The 22688-nt window shown below is 25.7% G+C and overlaps 5 protein-coding genes across 5 annotated transcripts; 4 read left to right on the top strand and 1 right to left on the bottom strand.

The window, feature by feature from the left end:
* The first annotated feature begins 936 nt into the window (after positions 1-936).
* Positions 937-2662, top strand: OCT59_000111 (uncharacterized protein). Its single transcript, XM_066138601.1, has 8 exons — positions 937-1046; positions 1127-1222; positions 1315-1538; positions 1597-1729; positions 1796-1909; positions 1983-2156; positions 2240-2404; positions 2489-2662. The coding sequence occupies exons 1-8, from the start codon at positions 975-977 to the stop codon at positions 2501-2503; spliced, it is 993 nt and encodes a 330-aa protein (XP_065988080.1). The 5' UTR covers positions 937-974; the 3' UTR covers positions 2504-2662.
* A 3270-nt stretch (positions 2663-5932) lies between these two features.
* On the top strand, positions 5933-6556 carry OCT59_000110 (uncharacterized protein; the record flags this gene model as incomplete). Its single annotated transcript, XM_066138600.1, has 4 exons — positions 5933-6002; positions 6132-6154; positions 6243-6369; positions 6528-6556. The coding sequence occupies 4 exons, from the start codon at positions 5933-5935 to the stop codon at positions 6554-6556; spliced, it is 249 nt and encodes an 82-aa protein (XP_065988079.1).
* A 46-nt stretch (positions 6557-6602) lies between these two features.
* OCT59_000109 (uncharacterized protein) lies at positions 6603-7498 on the top strand (the record flags this gene model as incomplete). Its single annotated transcript, XM_066138599.1, has 5 exons — positions 6603-6659; positions 6752-6865; positions 6946-7125; positions 7215-7382; positions 7484-7498. The coding sequence occupies 5 exons, from the start codon at positions 6603-6605 to the stop codon at positions 7496-7498; spliced, it is 534 nt and encodes a 177-aa protein (XP_065988078.1).
* Positions 7499-11438: 3940 nt separating this feature from the next.
* Positions 11439-12147, top strand: OCT59_000108 (uncharacterized protein; the record flags this gene model as incomplete). Its single annotated transcript, XM_066138598.1, has 7 exons — positions 11439-11446; positions 11514-11545; positions 11612-11662; positions 11728-11781; positions 11874-11933; positions 12002-12055; positions 12137-12147. The coding sequence occupies 7 exons, from the start codon at positions 11439-11441 to the stop codon at positions 12145-12147; spliced, it is 270 nt and encodes an 89-aa protein (XP_065988077.1).
* Positions 12148-19026: 6879 nt separating this feature from the next.
* Positions 19027-19734, bottom strand: OCT59_000107 (uncharacterized protein; the record flags this gene model as incomplete). The annotated part of the gene is made up of 2 exons (XM_066138597.1): positions 19027-19366; positions 19436-19734. 2 exons carry the CDS (start codon positions 19732-19734, stop codon positions 19027-19029), a joined length of 639 nt encoding a protein of 212 aa, XP_065988076.1.
* Positions 19735-22688: the final 2954 nt, after the last annotated feature.

Here is a 22688-nt window from a genome sequence, read left to right as displayed (position 1 = left end):
TATATCATTGGTGTAAATCAAGAATTTGTTGTTGATCGAACAGGAGTTCATCTGCCTTGCGAGTGTCCTGTACATTATGTAATCAATAACGAACGGTCACGTGACTAAATAGTAATTCGGGCCAGATTTATAGTACTGGCTAGAATTAAGTATAACTTTATGGAAATTGCTCGATTTAGTTTTGTTACACGGATATAATTCTGGCCGGAATTACATATTTGGCCCGAATTACCAAGGTTGAAAAACCAAGTTCGGTATATTATATACCGAATTCACTATACCGAGGGCCGAGGGGTTCGTTATATCCGGTGGAGACTATAATAACCAAAAATTACATAATAATATTCATGGGAACAACGATTACCCGTGTTTATCATATTACACACATACAAATTATAACTCTAACTTTTTTGGGTTGGATTCACAAATTTAATCCAATTTAATAATAGTAAACAAGATATACCTTCGAAAGGAGATTCATTATCAAAATCATTTAAATAAATATAAAAATATAATGAATATAGTGAAATAGAACCAAAAAAGGTTAAATCTAAAAAAAAAAGTTAAAAAGTTTATTTGTTATTGTCATCATTATTAATCATTCATTTACAAAAAGAAAATAAATTAAAAGATTCTTTTGGAAATGGGCAAAGCAAATTTTTCTTTTAACGCAGAATATTTTTAGAACATTTTCATGTGTTGATATCATTTAGATTTTGTGCGACAAAAAATTAATTAACCTTAGGGAGAAAAATATTTAATACATCAATCTGCAGCAAATAAATTTAATCGGCATAGTTATTAACTATATATTAAAAAGTTGGGTACCGATGCATAAATTGGATTTTCCAAATTAAAGTTGGTATGGGAAAAGTTTTTATCGGTTATCTGTTATTAAAATTAAATAAAAGCGCCAAGAATTATTGATTTTTAAAGAAATTTATTTTTATTTTTATTTTTTTTTTTTTGAAAAAATGTCTTTGCCTTCTCTTCGTGAACTTGGTAAAACTGGGGTGAAAATCCCTGCAATCGGTTTAGGATGCATGGTGTGTATCTCATACTTATTTCATAGTTCATAATTACTTGTTTTATCACGTGATTTTAATATAATTTTCTTTTTTGGCAGAACATGAGTAGTCTTTACGGGGCAGCTGATGAACAGGAAAATATTAAAATATTAAATCGAGCAATTGAACTAGGATGTACCTTTTGGGATACTGCTGTTTGTATTTAAACTCTTCTAATAAATTCAAGATTTTAATATTAATTTAAACGGAGTATCGCATTTTTTTTTTTAAATTTTGAAATGTAAAGGATATGTATGGATTAGGAGACAATGAAATCCTTCTTTCAAAAGTTCTTAAAGAACATCGTAATGAAGTATTTCTTTGTACAAAGTTTGCATTCTTACAAGAAAATGGCGAAATTAAGGTATCAGGTAAACCTGAATATGTTCGTCAAGCTTGTGAAAATTCTTTAAAAAGATTGGGAATAGATTATATCGATCTTTATTATCAACATCGTGTGGATCCTAATACGTAAGTTAAAGAAATTCTTTAATCTTACCTAAAATTGTTAAAATTTACTTTTTTACAGACCCATTGAAGACACTGTCGGCGCTTTAGCAGAACTTGTTAAAGAAGGAAAAGTTAAATATATTGGTCTTTCTGAATGTTCCGCCGAAACTCTTCGACGCGCTTATAAAGTTCATCCAATTGCCGCAGTTCAGGTAATTATTTATTAAATTATCGACATATTACTTAAATACTAAGTTATAAAACATCATTTTTTTAAGACGGAATATAGTCCTTGGACTCTTGATATTGAAAAAAATGGAGTTCTGGAAGCTTGTCGTGAATTAGGTGTCACTATGGTAGCTTATAGTCCACTAGGGCGCGGCTTTCTAACAGTAATTATCCCATGGGTTATATCTTAATATGAAAAAAAAAAATATATTTTGACTTCAATAAAATTACTTTTAGGGAAAATTTAAATCTATTGATGATTTTGAACCAAATGATTTTAGAAGAACAGTTCCACGTTTTCAAGGTGAAAATTTCAATAAAAATTTGGAACTTGTACAAAAATTCAATGAATTTGCGAGTAAGAAAGGAATAACTACAGGTCAACTATGTTTAGCTTGGGTTATCGGTCAGGTAAATATACTTACTTATATTTTAAAATATTATATTATATATATATATGATAATATTTTTTTTTATATATATATATTATATAGGGTGAGAACTTTGTTACTATTCCTGGTACAAAAAGATTGAAATATTTGGAAGAAAATTTTGAAGCAAGAAATATTCACCTTAGTCCTGAGGAATTATCAGAAATTAGGAAAATTATTGATTCTATTGAAATCGCTGGTGAAAGATACGATGAAAATATTGCGAAGGTAAGGAAATAAAAATTAACTAGGTAATATGTTTAACCCTATTTTTTATATAATATTAACAACCTTTGTCTAAAAAAAAAACAGTTTACGGATAAATAAAAAAAAATCATTCCAATTATAAGTGGACTATATTAAATAAATTTTCATTGAATAGTCGTGATATTTACGTTCACCTTTAAATAAATATATATCTTTCATATAAATTTATTTAGTATAAATAAAAAAATTTTTTTTACATTCATTTTATATTACGATTTTAATTATCGAGTTTAGAACTTTAAAATTTAAAAATATTTGGAATTTTGCGAGTATGGATCATTTACTGTACATCAATTTCATGAATCAATTGAATCATGGAAAAATTATAAACTTAAAGCTTCATATGTACATTGTATTTAATTAAAATTTTTAATAAGAAATCCAATATGTTATTGTACGAGCGTGCTTGCTTCGCGCTACATCAGATCATTATTAAGCGCCCGTACAATAATATTATTATACGGACCATCATATTGACAACGTGCGGCTTCAATTTGAAGTCTCTTTGCCGTAAAAAAAAAATAAAAAAAAAATATTGGTACAACATATACATGAATGGTGGCCGTGTAATAATTATCATATTCAATAAAAAATCGTATTTTGTTTTAGAATACACGCCAAATAATTAGTACTTTTAATTTCTTAATACATCTAAAGCAAGATGAACAATGAACATTTATTTATCCAAGATTTTCATCTAATTATTACAAAATACAATTATAAAAAATTATGTTATTCCTAAGATATAACCCAAATAAACAAAGATTACGTCTTTCTTCATGGATTTGTCCAATTTTCAATAGGAATTTTATTTTAAACCGTGGAATTGCTCTTTAATTGTATGTCTATACATAAAGTATATGATCCTAGTATACTTCTATAGTGACGACTAATTCAAGACGAGTTTTCCATAATTCCATGAGTCTGGGGAAATATCAATACAATAAAAATTATATTTCTTGACCGCAGCAATAGGTTGTTTCTAGTAAAACATTCATAGTAATTGCAAGTTCCGCTAATATGCCTAAATAGGTCTGTAAAAATGCAAATTTACAATTACGCGTTAGTTTACGTAACGTCGATAAATCTGTTTCCAATCTTTTTTGAAATTTTCGTAACATTGGCGATATCATTTAGTCCGAGAAATTTGTTGCCGTGACGACCGATTATTTGACAAAATTTCCAAGCCACGCCGATCCCAATTTTTTTCTTTTTTTTAATAAACCATTTTATTCTAATAAATGGACTCTTTACATATTGTATATACTCTTTTTACTAAAAACAAGTTTTTTTTTTTATTCGAAATATTTGAATAAATATATACAAATAATTAATATTGTTTTATATATAATAAATAACGCCATTTTGATTTGATCAATTATCGTGTGACTCTTTTTTTTGGCGCTACAATGAATCAACCACCCGCAATAAGAACTTTTGAAAAAAAAAATTTCATTGGTTCAATTTCCATATAAATCTTTCTGTATTTCAAAACATTTATATACGAACCAAAAGTTGTATATTAATTCAATTTACCGATTTAATATTACTTAAATGTGATCTAGTTATTATAATTTTATTATTGAATTTATGTTATTATAGTATATTAATTCCAATTATTCGATGATTATACGAATTATGTAAATAATAATATGATTATTACTGTACTACCTGCAGTCCTGCATCTTCAACCTTTCCTCAGGAATAGTGATAACATTAATAATTATGTTTCCAAAAAAAAAAAAGAACTAATATTAATTGACTTTTACTAAATACCTGTTATTATTCAATCTAAGAAATGCTGATTAATTTCTTATTTATAAATTCATGAACTTATGCATTATTTCTTAATTTTTATCGTAATTTAATCTTGAAAATATGGAAACGTTCTTTTAAAATTATTTTAACTCAAAAAAGTTAAACAGATTTATAAACGAAAACTTTAGAGTTTAATCATTTTCCAATCCGAATTTCTATCAGTAAGTTAAGAATTCTGATATATTCTTCAAATATTAATTTTGATAATTCCGTGGATATAGTATAAATTTTCATTTTAAAGAGATTTAATGAAAGAATTCATTGTAACCAATAAAAAAAAAAGCTGATCCGAGTGGAAAAATTTTTTGGTTTTGTTATTAAGAATTATTTTAAATTTCGACATTATACATTTTAAACATAAATACGCAAAGTTAGAATTAAAATATTATACGGTATGCAATAATAAGGTCACGGGGAACTGATTTTCACGGCGCAGCCTGAAAATCATGATTATTCCATAGTGACCCCGTGAAATAACTGATTTGTATCACGGTATCCGTATCATAAGCGACTCTTTATTCCAATATTGATAAACCATCTTTTTAAATAAACACTACCCGTGAAAAAAAATCACGAATTTAACTAGAAACCGTGAGATAAATATAAATACTTAATATTGCTTTGGTCTTCCTATAAGCAAACTCCTCTGAACGGTCCTTTAAGCAAATGAGTAGAAAATGTCAACGCAAGTTAGAAATACACGAACTTCTGTATACAAAATCACTAACAAATATCAAACTTTTTAAGGTTCATATACAACTTTGAAGTTTGAATTTAATAACTGCGAACAAGTTTATCTTGAGTATTTTTGGTTAAGTTAAAACTCAACAACCTAAAATATCTTTACTTAATCCTAGTAATTTTTGTTTGCAGTTAATTTCAAAATTATTCTCGCCATAGTTTTTAACTTCTGTGAAATACATGTGCTTTTAAAGTTTAGATACGATAAAGATATTTTTCTTTTTTTTAAAAAAAAATTATTTACGGTTAACTAAATTATTAAATTTTAAATTCTTGCATGTTAAATTTGGATTTTTTATTTTTATTTTAGATAAATTTTAAGTCAGTACTCAGTAGACTTTTTAACATTACTGATTTTTTTTAATAAGAAATCATCGGTATTAAACGATCTACGTAAACTAAATCTTGCGTTACAATCCGAGTAATAAAAAAGTGTGGCAACGTAAAGAACTTATTTACTTTGAACTAATCCTGTTAGTTTAATGTTATCTGGAATATTCTTTCCAACTAATTACGATAAATAAAAAGTAAAGATTTATTCAAAGTAATTACTCTAAATAAAGCAAGGTATAGCAACTAAAATTTCTCATTTACCGTAGTAACATTTGATTTGCAGAATAATCAGACTTAATGGGTAACCAATTGCCTTTACAGTATTACTAACTTGATTGGGTTAGATTCTCAAATTTAATAAATATACTTATCGAGTTATCGAGTAAAATATTTTTTACTTACTTTCAGTAGTTAATTTTTTTCCACATCAATCCGCAGCAAATACGTAAATAAACGTCAGGGTTTAATTTTAATTGATGATGTTTGCAACTTTAAAACTTGGAATTTTGGCGGTTATGTATCATTAAATTAAATAAAAGCGCTTGGAGTTATCGATTTTACTTTAAAAAAAATTTATTTTTTATTATTTTTTAAAAAATGTCACTTTGTGAACTTAATAAAAATGGTGTAAAAATTCCCGCAGTAGGCTTGGTGTGTTCACCAATTGGTATCGTGATATTGACGTCATTAATTATATCTTTTAATAACAACTTTTATATTATAGGGCACATATACTTACAACTCAGTCGATGAACAAGAAAAAAAATTAAAATATTGAATCGAGCAATTGATTTAGGATGTACCTTTTGGGATACTGCTGTTTGTATTTAAACTTTTTAATAATTTAGTTTAAAATAACGAAAATGATATATTAAATTTTTTTTTAATTTTTTTTTAAAATATAAAGGATAATATTTATGGAGACAATGAAATTCTCCTTTCAAAAGTTCTTAAAGATCGTCGTAATGAAGTGTTTCTTTGTTCAAAATTTGGCATTGTTATAGAACCAAATGGTGAATTTAAAGGTATATCAGGTACACCAGAATACGTCCATCAAGCTTGTGAAAACTCTTTAAAAAGATTAGGAGTGGATTATATCGATCTTTATTATCAACATCGTGTAAAAAAATTATTTAGTATTATTATCAAGAACTGTAATAATAATAAAACTATTAATTTATGATTTTTGTAGACCCATTAAAGATACTATTGGCGCTCTAGCAGAACCTGTTAGAAAAGGAAAAATTAAATATATTGGTCTTTCTGAATGTTCCCAGAAACTCTTCGACGTGCTTATAAAGTTCATCCTATTGCTGCAGTTCAAGTAAATAGATCAATTTTTATAATATCATTATTTTTAACATTCAACGTAAACTAATAACCATTTTCGATCTGTATTAAAATTATTTTTTTAAGTTTGAATATAGTCCTTGGACTCTTGATATTGAAACAAATGGAATTATGGAAGCTTGTCGTGAATTAGGTGTCACCATAGTAGCTTATAGTCCACTTGGACTCGGATTTTTAACAGTATTTATCATTTTTTTAAATTGTCCTTGTATTTTATGAAAACGTAGCGATTTATAAATATATGTACATTTTTTTTTTAGGGAAATTATAAGTCTATCGATGATTTTGAATCAGATGATTATGAGTTTAGAAGATTGATTCCACGTTTTCAAGGTGAAAATTTCAATAAAAATTTGGAAATTGTACATAAATTTAATGAGTTTGCGGAAAAGGAAGGTGTAACTTCGGGTCAGCTTTGTTTAGCATGGGTTCTAGCTCAAGTATATTTATTAACCTTATTTAATTTATTACATTTTAATATCATAACATTTTTTTAAAATATAAAAATACATTATTTAATTTTTTACAGGGAGATAATATGGTTGTTATTGCTAGCACAGGAAAAATTAAACATTTAGAAGAAAATGTTGAAGCAGTAAAAGTTAATCTTAGTTCTGCTGAAGAATTATCTGAAATTAGGAAAATTATTAATTCTATTGAAATTATTGGTAATAGATATAATGATGATTATATGAAGGTAGGAAATCATAATTATTTGATATATATATATATTTGCCCTTTTTTATTAATTTGCAACGAATTAATATTTTCCTTATACAAAAAAATATTATGCGTTAGATGTTGGGTTTGTAAAAAAGTCATCCTCAATTATTATAACTTATTTTATCGACGTGTTTGTTACTTTGCCAATCAAACTGAAATTATAAACAGATAACGATAAATTTATTGTATCTAATAAATTAAATAAAATTCAATAAATTCAAAAATATTATTGTGAAGATTTTCTTATATTACCTTTATGTGATAACTGATGTTGCGAAAATATATGAAAAATTATGAAGACATATTTCATTTTTGTATAAACTTAATTAATCATACAGGGTATAAATCAAAGTAAAATTGTTTCCAGTTAAGGGTTTTAAAACGGATAAAAATGGTTATCCTAATTTCGATCAGAGTTAGTTATTTTAAACAGTTTCTATTTTTCAAAAAAAAAAAAACGAAATATTTCTACAAACTTCAGATTAAAAAATTTTGTTTCGTGAACTTGGGCCAAAACTAGCATCAAAAATCGGTTTAGGATGAATAAGTATGAATAGTATGTTCACTAATATCGCTTACTAATTATTAATATAATTTCTTTTTGTTTGAAAGGGAATGATGGAGTACTTTTGGCCCATCCGCCGTCTGAAGATAATAAAATGGGTAACATAAATTCGTTACGAAATCATATAATATGATACTAATTAGTTACCAAATTCCCTTTGTCTCGTTAGGAAAAGAAGCAAAATTAATAAATACTTTTTCGATACTCATGAAAAAATAACCATATATGGAGACGCAACTAGTGGATATCGAAAGCGATAAGTAATATTCCAGTATATTAACGTAATAGCTGGACCAACAAAAACTTGTGTCCTAATCATTTTTCTAAAATGTGCTTCAGTTCTTTTAAATCATTAAGGTAATTCAAGATTGACCATACAACAAAAGACGCTTTCATTTCTGTTCTTGGTTTTAACATAATACAATGTTTCATTTATCAAGCGTCGTTGTTTCAAACAACTCTTTATAGTATGAAGAGTCTTTTAACTATTTGCTGATAATGAAAGAAGAATAATGTAAATAATATAATGAAATTGTATTGAATCCTAGTACTTTAATTACTAAATCAAATAAAAAAAAAATAGCATTAGAATATTATCAATGAACAAATAAAATTTTTACCTCCAACTTTATCATATTAATCTCACTTTTATTATCAGCCAACTTCTTTTTTTCTATATAATATAATTATTTCAAAAATGTTATTGTTCTTTGCTAATAATAAATCTATTGTTTTATATTTGCTCGGTATTTCAGAAAATTTACAAAAAATTTGGAATCATCAGATTTTTCAAGAATTTTATTTAAATGGTTGGTATAATTTTCTTGTGACCTAAATTCTTAGGAAGTTCTATTAAATGACTTTTCCTCCATTAAAAAGTGAAAAGAAAGTGATAAACAGGAATTTAAGGTCGCTCATCAAATAAATAAATATAGACAGTCGTCAATAAGGGTATCCAGATATGCACCATTAAACGGATATGTAATATCTTGTATGTATTGTCTTGTACTCTTAAATATTTAGTAATTATAGTTTCAAAATATAATAGTTTTTTTTTCTATATAAAAAAAAAAATTTTTTTACGGAAGAGATGTGAGATTATCTAAAACATGGTTGACCTTTAATTTTTATAAGCTCATTATGTCACGAAAAAGGCAATAAAATTTGCCTGAAAAATATGTCTTTTTTATAATATCAAAACCCTATGGAAATTTTATGCGAATAAATCTTTACCATCAAAGTTAAATTTTTGATTTTCGCCTTTTCATTCAAAACTTCAAAATTTGGCTCATTAAATATCGATAGTAATAAAAAATATCCAAAGTAATAACTAAAATAAAATATTAATTAATTAATTTAAATAATTAAAAAGAAAGAAAGAAAGTTAATCAATTAACATCTAAGAAAAAATATTTTTTTATTATCATTGAAATTTATTGATAACATAGAACAAATATGGAAATTGAAATTTTATTTTACTATGAATTTAAAGGTGATTTATTTTCTTTGAGTTCATGATGATTTGATAAAACTGGTTTTTTTCCAAAAACAACTTTAAAATTAAATTTGCAGGAAATAATTCTAGTCTACAAAATCCTGACCTTTAACGTCATTTGTACCTTTGTAGTTTTTACGTCATATAGGCACAAATAAAATAATAATAATAACAAAAGATCCGATTCCAAGTTTGCTGGCAACATTTTATTGTTTGTCTGATATAATTTGTGTGATTATGATCAGATGATCATTGTCTTTTTACAATGCAACACATGACAGGTAGATCAGTAGACAATATTAAAATTTTTGTGGTTGCACCACTTATTTGTTTAACCGTCTATGGAAACTTTATTTTTTTTTTTGCACTATTAAAAATATTTTTTTCTTTACAAAAATGTCTAATATTCGAAGAGAATTAATAGAAGCGGCACTTAGTAGAGCATTTATATCAATTGATTATAATATTTACAATGGCTTCCACGAACAAAATGAGTTTTGCGAACAATTTATTCTTGTTGATGATTCTCTTACAGAAGAAGAAAAAACTGAAGCAATAAGATTAAATAATAAAAATTATGACCGAGATAAAATTATTTATAATTCAGGAACAAGAAGAATTTGTGAAAATTGTAACCAGAAATGTTTAGCTACATTATATTGTGAATATTGTGTTCAAAATTATTTAAAAACAAACTTTTCAAATTGGACATCTGGAAATAATAATATTGATAATTTAATAAAAAGTTGTCAAATGGAAACATTTATGCCAAATACAGTTATTGAATGGATCCCATACAATAATTTAGAAAATATCAAATATCTAACAAAAGGTGGATTTTCTAAAATTTATACAGCACATTGGATTGGTGGGAACTATGAAGAATGGGATTCTAAAACACAACAATTAGAAAGAATGAAAAGATATGGATTAAAAAATCTTGCAGGTAGAGTAATACTTAAAGAATTAGAAAATGTTGAAAATGCAAGTCAAAGTTGGTTTGAAGAGGTTTGTAACTTAAAAAATATTTAAAAGAACTTAAATTTAAATTTAATTATAAATAAAATTTACTGCTTTTCATAGGTTAAATCACATTTTACTATATGCAACAAACATACAATAATTGTTGAATGTTATGGTATAACACAAAATCCATCAAATGGAAATTATATGCTTGTAATGAATAAATATGACATGAATTTAAGAGAATATTTACAACAAAATCATAATCGACTTACATGGAAAGAAAGAATTAATATTACTTTTTTAATAATTGATGCACTTTATTACATTCATGAAGAGAATTCAATTCATAGAGATTTGCATTCTGGAAATATCTTATATTTACAGAACGATAATTGGAGTATTAGTAATCTTGGATTTTGTGGTCCTGCAGATAAACCATCAACAAGCATTTATGGAAATCTTCCTTACATAGCTCCTGAAGTTATTAATGGAAAGGGCTATACTTTTAAATCTGATATTTATAGTATTGCAATGCTTATGTGGGAAATTTCATTTGGACAACCTCCATTCATGAATTATGAACATGATTATATTCTTGCAATTAATATCATTGATGGTATAAGACCAAAAATTGTATCAGAAATTCCTTCAAAATATAAAAGTTTAATGGAACAATGTTGGGATGCTAATCCATTAAAAAGACCTGAAACTCGTGTACTTTTGGAAAAAATCAGAGAAATTAAAACATATTATCAAAATAATCCAAACGAATTACCTCAATTAATAGCAAAAGTAGATAAAGAAAAAATTAACATGAATAGTAAATCATTTACAAGTAAAATACACAACTTTGAAAATCTACCTAAACCAAAAAATGCAACAGAAGGTATAATTATTTCATATTTTTATTAATTTAATCTTTTTTTAATATTCAGTTATTATTAATAATATCTTTTTTTTTATAAATAACAATAGAAGAACAAAAAGGTAATATAAAATCAATAATGTTTTAGTAATTCCTTTAATTAAAAAAATATTAAGATAATCTTTTCTTTGTTTAAAATAGCATTTTATATCAGCAGATCATATGATTTCAGTATTTCTATTAATAGTAAGTATTTATTAAAATTATATTGAATTTTATACAATAAAATATTAAATATTCATTTTATTATAGCTAGTAATCTTAGTAAATCGAGTAAACAATATACATCAATAAGTTCTAAAGGTAATATATACTTATTAGTGTTTTATAATAAATAAATACTAATTTACTGTATATCTTAATTTTAGATAATGATAGTAAAGAATCACCCAGATTATCCAAAAGATTAAAAATAGAGAATGGTAAGCCCTAAAATATTTATTTGCATATCAATTCTTAAGTTTCTTATAACATTATTGATGAATATGTAATAAAAGTGATTTATTGATAGTAGTAGATGTTCAAAATGACTATGAGAGAGAATTTATGCGACGATCAAATATTGGTACTAATGGTAGGTAAAATAAAATTATTTATTAATTGTGATAAGTATTATTACTCTAATTCATTTTACTTTTACAGACGAAGCACAAAATAGTCTTCATTCAGAGCAAGATAAATCAGAAATTCCTGATGGTTTGTTATTATCTAGTATTTTTAATAGTATATTAAAATAACTAAACTAATACATTTATTTACTAACCTATTTATTTATAGATGAGTTTTAAATTAATTTACGATTTGAATACAAATTCGTTGCGGCTTTATTATTTATCTTATGTTGAATTATTTAAACACTAAGATTCGAGTAAATAGCAAGATTCTTAGTTGAATAATTTATTTTCATAGAAAGACTGAATTAAGTATACAATTATTAAATAAAGGAAATCATTATTATAAATTTATTTTATCATTATACAAGATCATGTAATATAACTTTGTAAAAATGTGTAAATTTGAGTGAATAATAAGTTTAATTGACAGAGTATAAATCTTTTATTCGATTGCATCCTTATTGATCATTCATTATTATAATGGTTAATATTTGTAACGAAACAGTTTAAATAAGGCAAAAGGTTAGAAATAAGGCTATTATAATCATATAGTTACCAACTTGGTGTAAGATAGAATAGAATTACCTTTTATGATGTAATAACGTGAATAATCCGAACATAGTATTTGTCTAAGTGATTCTACATAGCGATAGTGATTCTTATTTTCTTATTTTAAACTCTAATTCTCTGCTTATTCGCTTTTAATGTAAAAACTGTTAATAATATTTCCTCAAATAGCAAAAGGAAAGAATTAAACCATAAAAACATTATACTAAGGTGCAAGAAGCTATAAATATTAACCAAATGAATTAAAGAAGGTAAAGGCTAAATCACACAATTTAATTAGAAGAATATTAATTCATAATATTAAACAGCTAATTTTATTGTTCTTTTTTTTGCATAAAAAGCGAATAGAAAGTGATAAACAGAAAATTAGAATTAAAAATAAAGATTGCTCATAAATCAACAATCACATCATTATTTTCAAAAAAGGGATAAATATTTAACCTTTAAATGTGATAATATATAGTAAAATTTTTACGGAGATATTATTATCTTCTGATTACTTTTTTAAAAAGATTTTTTTTTGTTTCATTGCAGAAGAAAAAATGGGAACTAAATCATGCTAATTTCCAATTTTTTATAAACTCATTATGTCATGAATAAAAAACAATAAATTTTGTTTGAATAGTATTTGCTGTTTTATGTTATTGAATTACCCATACAGTCATCAAAAATTGAAATTTTGATTTCACTTTTTGAAACTTTAAATTCGTCTCATTAAATCAATAATTTATAACTAAAAGAATAAATCATTAATAAAGAAAAATTAATTTCTTATATTTCAAGAAATCGATAAATATTGTAATTTAATGTAAACATATATATCATCAACATTTAATACTTTCTTTTATTATCGTTGAAATTTATTGATAGCGTATTTGACTTATATTAAGTACCCTCTATCTATTACTATAGGGTGCTTGTAAAATTGAATTCTATATATATAAATTTTATATTTTCAAATGAATATTGACTGAGATATAATTAATTTCGGGGTGCTTAATATCAGATTATCAGTCAAATACGATATCACATCACCAATACAGTTCCAATTAAGAGATTTGAAATGTGAATTTATAGGGGTTTAATATTTCGAATTTTATAAAGCACTACTTTTTTTCAAAATGAGAAATGATATAAATTTCACTCAATATCATTGGTAAGCAACAGACAAAAACAGTCATTAATTTGTTCATGATCAGATGATGATCATTATCATTTTCATATCCTTCATCTGGATTAAAAAATGATTTAAACTACAGTATTAATAAAATTTGAAAAAAAAAATTATTTTGAAATTTCTGAAGAGAAAGAATGAATTTATATTGTTGATTGTAAGTCCAATTATACCTTCATCAGCATCTTCAATTAATTCAACAATAGTGGGAATGAAATTCTGATTGTATATTTTTCAAAAGTTCTGTAACAGTTTCGCTAAGATGAACTTAGATCAACAAGTTCCAATTCACTATCAAGTACATGTAAATCATCAAGTTTTTTTCCGTTTATTAGTGTATCTTTGATAACAATTATTACAAGTTATAAGCTATTTAGAAACGCCGTTATCCCCACTATCTATAAATTCGAATGATACTTCAAAAGTTTTACAGCTATTGCAATAGATATCCATTGAAAGGATTTCAAAACGTAACAGTAATGTCAATTGTTTTAAAGTTAAATAAGTAGGACTATAGAAACCACCGGAAACTGCAAAAAAAAGCAGGCCGGTTAAATTATATTTTTGAACTTTATTTCAATAAAATATACGAAAAACTATCTACTTCAGAATAATAGAATAACAATAATATACTGTATTAAATAATAAAAACGTGAATAAGATATGAGGCACATTTATCAAGCTGACATTGAAGACTGTGCCACATCCCAACTTCGCCACATAGTCACGTGCCGAGTTTTTTTCCCCCGGTGACGACGGGTGACGTCCATGTTAGGATTTATTAATAATTTATAAAATTAAACATAGCCCACGTAAATAAAGTAAAAAGAATTAAATTCGGTGATCTTTAACTTTAATTATAACTTTTCATAATAATATTGACGAAAAGTATATACTGTATACTGTATATAAATTATAACATAATGTTAAACAAATATATTATCATGAATTTTCTTAATAAATATTTAGTAATTTATATCATACAATATCTAACCTAATAGAAAATATAATTATTAGACAGATTCATAATAAACTCACAATCATACACTATCATTTGATCTCATGATAATTATTTTTCGTCTAAACATAAAGTGTTATTATTATTCTTACTCTAATATGCGAAATCTTTAGAGAAGTATGCAATAAATACCCAGAGAAATATGCAATAAATATTTCCAAACGCCCACTTTTATCGATTCTAAATAGGTTAAAGATCAACTTTTATTACGGAAACTTCACCGCGATGCCTATTTTTCTTCAGTGTTTTTTTGTGATTTCTGCAATTCAAAAAAAAAAGTTGATTTCAACAGTTAAGGGGTATAGCACCGGGTTTTACTATATTAATTATAATATTATTATAAATTATACTTAATAAATAAATAAAATCGGTAAAAAAAATATTAAGGAACGAACGGGATCGACGTTTTGAAAACCACAATAATCGATTCAAAACATTTTAAATGTGATCTAGTTTTCATAATTTTGTTATTAATAATAAGAACATTTGAATTATTTATTCAATTACTTTAAATAGGAATTACATATTGGCGGATCTTATTCATCCGTAATATCACGTGCTAATGCTAAGCCACTCTAATTAAAAATTATTTAAGAAATCCTCTACTATAGAAAAGTAAAAAATAAAAGTATTAAAGAAGCCAATTTTAGCTTCTTTTAATGTTTATCTTCGAAAATATCTTTGCAAATAAGAAACTGCAGAAGAAAAAAAAGAAGTTTGTTAAGAAAAAAATAACAAAAAAGAAATAAATAGAAAAACAAACTTAAAAATAAAAAAAACTTTTTACTATAACTGTTCATACGACTTATAAAATGATCTGCCGTAAGATAGATGGGTTGAAACAGGTTTTTATATATATGTATTAAGTTTTTTTTGTCTTAACGTAAGTTAAAATCAAAAAAAAATTTTTTTATTGATTTGCAGATTCACCTGATATAAATCCCGTGTATGCTGATCAATTTGACATTACACAAAAAATATTTTGCTATGTCAGATGTAAAACCATCTATAATTGCGATGAACCAAAATCTTCCCATATGATGTAAAAAAATAATACGATTTTAGAATTTTGAATTTTACTGTACCTGCATCTCACTTAATATTTCAATATTACGTTCATTGCATTCATAAAAATGTAGATACAGTAATTATTATCATGTTTCAAGTATTTTTACTAAATACCTGAATATAACTCAAGACTATTAAGAATTACGTCTTTCTTATTCACAAATTCATGTACTTACGCATAATTTCTCAATTTTATTGTAATTTTATCTTGAAAAGCGTGACAACATTCTTCTAAAATCATCTGGTTATCAAATTTATAAACGAAAGTTTTAGTCTTTTCCAATCAAAGTTCACAAGTTCAAGAATTTTTGATATATTCTTCAAATATGAAATCGATAATTCTGTGGAATGTAGATATAGTATAAATTTCATTTTAAAAAGTTTTAATTAATTGACGAATGGAAAATTTTATTGTTTATTTTTTTTTTGTTATAAACTAAAATTCGAATTATTTACGCAAAGTTAGAATTAGAAAATAAACATTTAAATTCAACGGTACGCAAATAATATTATAATAAGATTGGTCGTGTATATATAAATACTTAATTATTGCTTTAGTCATCCTCTAAGCAACCCTTTAAACAAACGAGTAGAGAATATCAGCGCAAGTTAGAATACACAATTTCTGTATACAAAGTCACTAACAAGTATCAAACTTTTTGAGGTTTGTTTTTCTTTATCATTGTGGCCTGTCAACTTAAAATATCTTTACTTAATCCCGGCAATTTTTTTGTTTGCAGATAATTTCTAAATTCATTCTCGCCATAGCTCTAGTTATTCTGTTTCTGTGAAATGCTCTTAAAGTTTGGATACGAGAAAGATATTTTCTTTCTATGATAGAAAATTATTAACAGTCAACTAAATATTATAATCTAATGTAATAATGAAATTAAATTACTGCATGTGGTAAATTTTGGAATTTTTTTTTTATTGTTAACAAATTTAAATCAGCAAAATTTTTTGATTTCTTGCATTTTTAATAGTTATGATTAAGAAATCGTCAGTATTAAAGGACTTACATAAACCAAATCTCACAGTACAATCCGAGTAATAAATCTTGCTATACCAGCACGCCATATATTCTTGATAAAAAGAGAATTATGTAATCAGTCATTATGATAATTTAACATATAATTTTACCATATTACTGGTTTAATAGAAGATATACCGCCGACGAAAAAATTAATATGAAAATTATTATTACAAATGTTACATCACCACAAATAATATATGTAATAAAAGTTTATATTACAATAAAAAAAATTCTTTAAATGATGCACGAGTTATAAAATTCTAAAAATTTATTTACTTTGCGAGCAGGGATATCTCAAAGATCAAATTGGATAGTTTAAAACATTCATATTGTAAAAATCGAAGCGAATATAGAAAATCTGTATTAATAATTAATTTTGAACATATCATACAATTACAATTTACAAGGAGTACTGCAAAATTCAAAGATAATCATATTAATTTGATTTTTAAGTATTCGGAATTTTCTGGACCCAAAATCGTTAATTGATTGATTTTTATAGTAATCAAAAAATTATTTAAAGGTTTATAAATATTCATTTAAGTAAAATTTTTTAACGGTTTTTCTGATTTTACGGGACTTTTGAAAATCTATTTGGAACAACCAATTACCGTATGTTTGTTAACAAAATACAATCATTGAGAAAATTCTTTGGAATATTTTTATTTACTTTTAGTAGTAAAGCTAAACTTTATTAAATAAACGTATGTTTTATTCTACGTCAAATCCGCAGCAAATACATAAATTAAACGTCACGACGTCACGTCGTCAAGGTATATAATGTTTTTGCATGCATGAAACGATTGAAAATTTAGTTATCCGTCATTAAAATTAAATAAAAGCGCTTGGGATTATTGATTTACTTCAAAGAAATTTTTTTTTTTTCGTGAACTTGATACTGTAAAACTAATGTAAAAATCATAATCACTCATCACGTGATGATATAATTTTCTTTTTGATTGGTAGGGCACGAGTGAATTTTACAGTTATGAAAATATTAAAGTATTAAATCGAGTAATTGATATAGGATGTACCTTTTGAAATACTGCTTTTTGTGTTTAAACTCCCAATAAATTCAAGATTTTAATATTAATTTAAATAATATAAAACGGAGTACAATATCTTAATTTTGAAAATGTAAAGGATACATTTGGATCCGGAGCCAATGAAGTTCTTCTTTCAAAAGTTCTTAAAGAACTTCGTAATGAAGTTTTTCTTTATACAAAATTTGCAACCTGAATATGTTTTTCAAACTTGCGAAAATTCTTTAAAAAATTGGGAGTAGATTCAGTATACTATCGACATCGTATGGATCCTAATACGTAAGTAATGAAAATTTCGATCTTACTGAAAATTGCATAATGAATTAACTATTCTTTTTTATAGACCAATTGAAGACACTATCGGCGCTTTAGCAGAACTTGTTAAAGAAGAAAAAGTCAAATATGTTGGTCTTTCTGGATGTTTCGCAGAAACTCTTTGACGTTCATCCTATTGTCGCAGTTCAAGTAAATATATCAATTTTTATTTCCTTCATTATTACTATAAATTATCAAACGTCATATTTTTTTAAGATGGAATATAGTCCTTGGACTCTTGATATTGAAACAATAGTTGCTTGTAGTCCGCTCGGGCGCGGCTTTCAAACAGTAATTATTTTTTTTTAAAAAAAAACTATAAAAACAAAAATTATTTGTATATAGTATGTAGAAAAGAAAATCAAAGAATATTTTTCTAACTCTGATAAATTTTAAATTACTTTTTAGGGAAAATATAAATCTCTTGATGATTTCGAACCGGATGATTTAGAAGAACAGTACCACGTTTTCAAGGTGAAAATTTCATATTTTAAAATGTTATATTATATGCTAATATAATATTCTTAATATTTTTTTTTCTTTTTTATATTTTTATAGGGTGATGACTTTATTACTATTCTTAATACAAGAAGAATTAAGAAATTTTGAAACAGGGAAAATTCGTCTTAGCCAAGAAGAATTTTGTCAGAAAATTAGAAAAATTATTGATTCTATTGAAATTTCGGTAAATAATTATTATTTAGACTATATGTTAACTTTTTTTTTTTACTTTATATTAACGACTTTATTTTAAAAAAACAACTTTTGGATTTTTAAATATTATATTAAATAAAATTTTGGAACTGATTAAGATTATAATAATTTTTATAAATAATTAAAGTTCCCGTATCTTCACACGTTGAACTTTTTGTAGACCAATTAAATTCACTTCCTTAGATTGGTCTCGGTATACATCCGCCAACTTGCAAGCAAAATCCAGTGCCTTATTGCGGTGCGTCATTTTAACCGTCATAATTTTTTTTCCTTCTTCAAGCCAGAAGAAGTGCCACGCGCTCTTAAGGTCTGTCAGTAAACCAAAAACTTTAATCTCATCACGCACAAACAAGTCCGCCGCAATCATTTCCAAAATGATTTGCTTTATATGAGAGCTTTTAACTATTTTCTTCAATTCAATAACCGCTCGAACTCCTGCTTTTTTAACTAAAGCATCTACACTATGACTCTCCACCAGGATTAAATCGGTTGTACCTCACGTATGAAAAGGAAATGGACTGTTTCCGTACGTATTAAGAAAACCTCTTTCACTTGCAACTTCAGAAATAATAACATTTCTAGGGAGTTTTTCTCCGAGGTGCTCTTCAAGATAATTAAGTATATTTTCTCGTTGTTCCACAAAATTTTCGGCGTACTTAGACCAGTTAAAAGCTGGTATATCTTTCCTTGGCAAATTCCCCTTATATTCCAAAGACTGAATGATAAAACCAGATTGCATACAAAAGGAGGAAAATTGAGCTGAAGAAACTGTTGAATACGATACTTTTTCAATTTTTTCTTCCCTTAACTCTTTGATTTCTTGGCGCATTAAATTGATGACCTTCCTTCTCTCTTTCTTAATCTTTTTCCGCAATATCTTGACAACCTCGGTGGTGAGAGATAAAGCCTGGGAGCCTTTTGAAGAAGACAACAAATTGAAAGGCAAGAATCATTGTCAATACATTAAAAAGATTTGATATATTATTAAAGACGAGAATGACTATCGAAGCCAAGCCAAGATACTGCATTTATTATGACTCACTTACCAGAGGGAGACGCTAAATTCTCCTTTTCTTTCTTGCCTTTATGCTTCCTAAACTTCTGTCATATGCAAAGAAAAATATGTGAGTAAAACAGATTCCTCCTACAGAATCAGCAGATCCCTGTAAAAAATTGTATCCATAATTTCTGGTGAATATGATACAATATAATACGGAAAAATAACTAAAATCTAAGCAACTTGGTGCTTTGAGGCTATAAATTCCGTGTATATGATACATATCACAGAATAAAAAAACACAGAATAAATTTTTTTAGGGATCTTAATCATAGAATCTAATAGCAAAATATGCCTGACACAGCACTAATGTGACTGGACGCTCTTTCCCATGCACGAGGGGATGGGACGTAGCATAGCTATGCCCGACACGGCACTAACGTGACTGGACGCTCTTTCCCATGCACGAGGGGATGGGACGTAGCATAACAAGATATGCCCAACACGGCACTAATGTGACTGGATGCTCTTTCCCATGCACGAAGGGATGGGACGTAGCATACTCACTATTCACTATGCTCGTTAGCTAACATTTTCACATCCTAAAAACATAAAAAACACTAACCTTTAACTGATGTTTTAATTTATGTACCTTCCTACTTTCTTTCGATTTTGGATTTAGATACTTTTTTAGAATCTCCAATTCACCACCTAAGTCATTGTGAGATTTACGTTCTGAAGCTTTCGGACATTTTTTGGAAAAAAAATGATCCCATGTCTTTAAGTCCCATTGCGTATGAGAGGTCTGCCAAAATTCTGAAATAAAGTATTAAAAATGTTAGGTATTTAAGCATTAATAAGAAGTGGCAAATATACGCTTAGAAAAATTTTTTGTAGGATAAATTTTGATAGGATAATATGGATAATAAAAATTGCAATTATAACAAATGCTTAAAAAAAAGAAAATAATATCTAAAAATGTTTGTTTTATTATCTTAACAAAATGCATCATTTTTTTTTTATAACGAAATAAAAAAATATTTTAAAAAAAAATATTTTACCTTTATAGAGAACTTTGTTCAAAACTAACTCTGGCAACATCGAGAGATTGAGAACAAAAAAATATTGGGAACAAAAATACTGAGAACAAAAAAAGACAGAAGGAAACGAAATAACACATTAAATAAACTCTTTACAAACGCGTTAAAGGTGCCGTTAAAAGAGCGTTTTATCATGATTAAGTTAAAAAATTTTTTAAGATCCGATGCCGATATATAACATACCATTGATTTTTATTTGTTCACGATGTTTTTGATTGATGAATTTATACAGCGTTTTTTTTATTTGCGGAGTTATTTTCAATGATTTCATGATGTTTTTGATTAACACCCAAGTAGGATTTTAAGGCGATTTTTTACTTTAAAAAGCAAAAATTTTGGTTGATCATTTCATTTCAGTCAGATTTTCACCAAAATTTTCTATTCCGTTTTTGAAAATCATCCACATGCATAGTTGCCATGGATACAAAAAAAATTGCCTTTTTCGTAAAAAACTCTCGGTTTAATCTTAAATATTAGTACAGTACTGTACATGTACATGTACAAGTACAAGAGCAAGAACATGAACATGTACATGTACATGTACAGAGAAAGTGAACATTCACTATGGAAACTTTTTGCGCTGAGTTTAACTGTGCTGCTCAAAAAGAATGTTAACTTGACAGATCATGAAATAGTATGTTGATCATTTTTTATTAAAATGTGAAAAATTTTTTTTTTTAATTAAAAATGTCAAAAACTTGATTAAAAAACAAAAAAAAATTAAATTTTTTAATTAAAAAAGTCAGACTTGACGTTTTTTGTTATTAAAAATCAAAAAAAAATGATTTTATTAATCAAAAATGTCAGACTTGACGTTTTTTGTTATTAAAATCAAAAAAAATGATTTTTTTTTAATTAAAAACGTCAGACTTGACGTTTTTTGTTATTAAAAATCAAAAAAAAAATATATTTTTTAATTAAAAACGTCAGACTTGACGTTTTTTGTTATTAAAAATCAAAAAAAATATATATATATTTTAATTAAAAACGTCAGACTTGACGTTTTTTGTTATTAAAAATCAAAAAAAATATTTTTTTTAATTAAAAACGTCAGACTTGACGTTTTTTGTTATTAAAAATCAAAAAAAAATATTTTTTTTAATTAAAAACGTCAGACTTGACGTTTTTTGTTATTAAAAATCAAAAAAAAAATATTTTTTTTAATTAAAAACGTCAGACTTGACGTTTTTTGTTATTAAAATCAAAAAAAATGATTTTTTTTTAATTAAAAACGTCAGACTTGACGTTTTTTGTTATTAAAAATCAAAAAAAAATATTTTTTTTAATTAAAAACGTCAGACTTGACGTTTTTTGTTATTAAAAATCAAAAAAAATGATTTTATTAATCAAAAATGTCAGACTTGACGTTTTTTGCAAAAAAAATGATTTTTTTTTAATTAAAAACGTCAGACTTGACGTTTTTTGTTATTAAAAATCAAAAAAAATATTTTTTTTAATTAAAAACGTCAGACTTGACGTTTTTTGTTATTAAAAATCAAAAAAAAAATATATTTTTTAATTAAAAACGTCAGACTTGACGTTTTTTGTTATTAAAAATCAAAAAAAATATTTTTTTTAATTAAAAACGTCAAACTTGACGTTTTTTGTTATTAAAAATAAAAAAAAAGTGATTTTTTTAATTAAAAACGTCAGACTTGACGTTTTTTGTTATTAAAAATCAAAAAA

The sequence above is a fragment of the Rhizophagus irregularis genome, chromosome 1, assembly GCF_026210795.1.
Source record: "Rhizophagus irregularis chromosome 1, complete sequence".
In the NCBI taxonomy this organism is placed as follows: Eukaryota; Fungi; Glomeromycota; class Glomeromycetes; order Glomerales; family Glomeraceae; genus Rhizophagus; species Rhizophagus irregularis.
This window is presented reverse-complemented; position numbering and strand designations above follow the sequence as displayed.

Coding starts and splice junctions, on each gene's coding strand:
- OCT59_000111 (XM_066138601.1), top strand. CDS start 975: ATGTCTTTGCCTTCTCTTCGTGAACTTGGTAAAACTGGGGTGAAAATC. Junction 1,047..1,126: donor CAATCGGTTTAGGATGCATG/GTGTGTATCTCA, acceptor CTTTTTTGGCAG/AACATGAGTAGTCTTTACGG. Junction 1,910..1,982: donor TAGGGCGCGGCTTTCTAACA/GTAATTATCCCA, acceptor AATTACTTTTAG/GGAAAATTTAAATCTATTGA.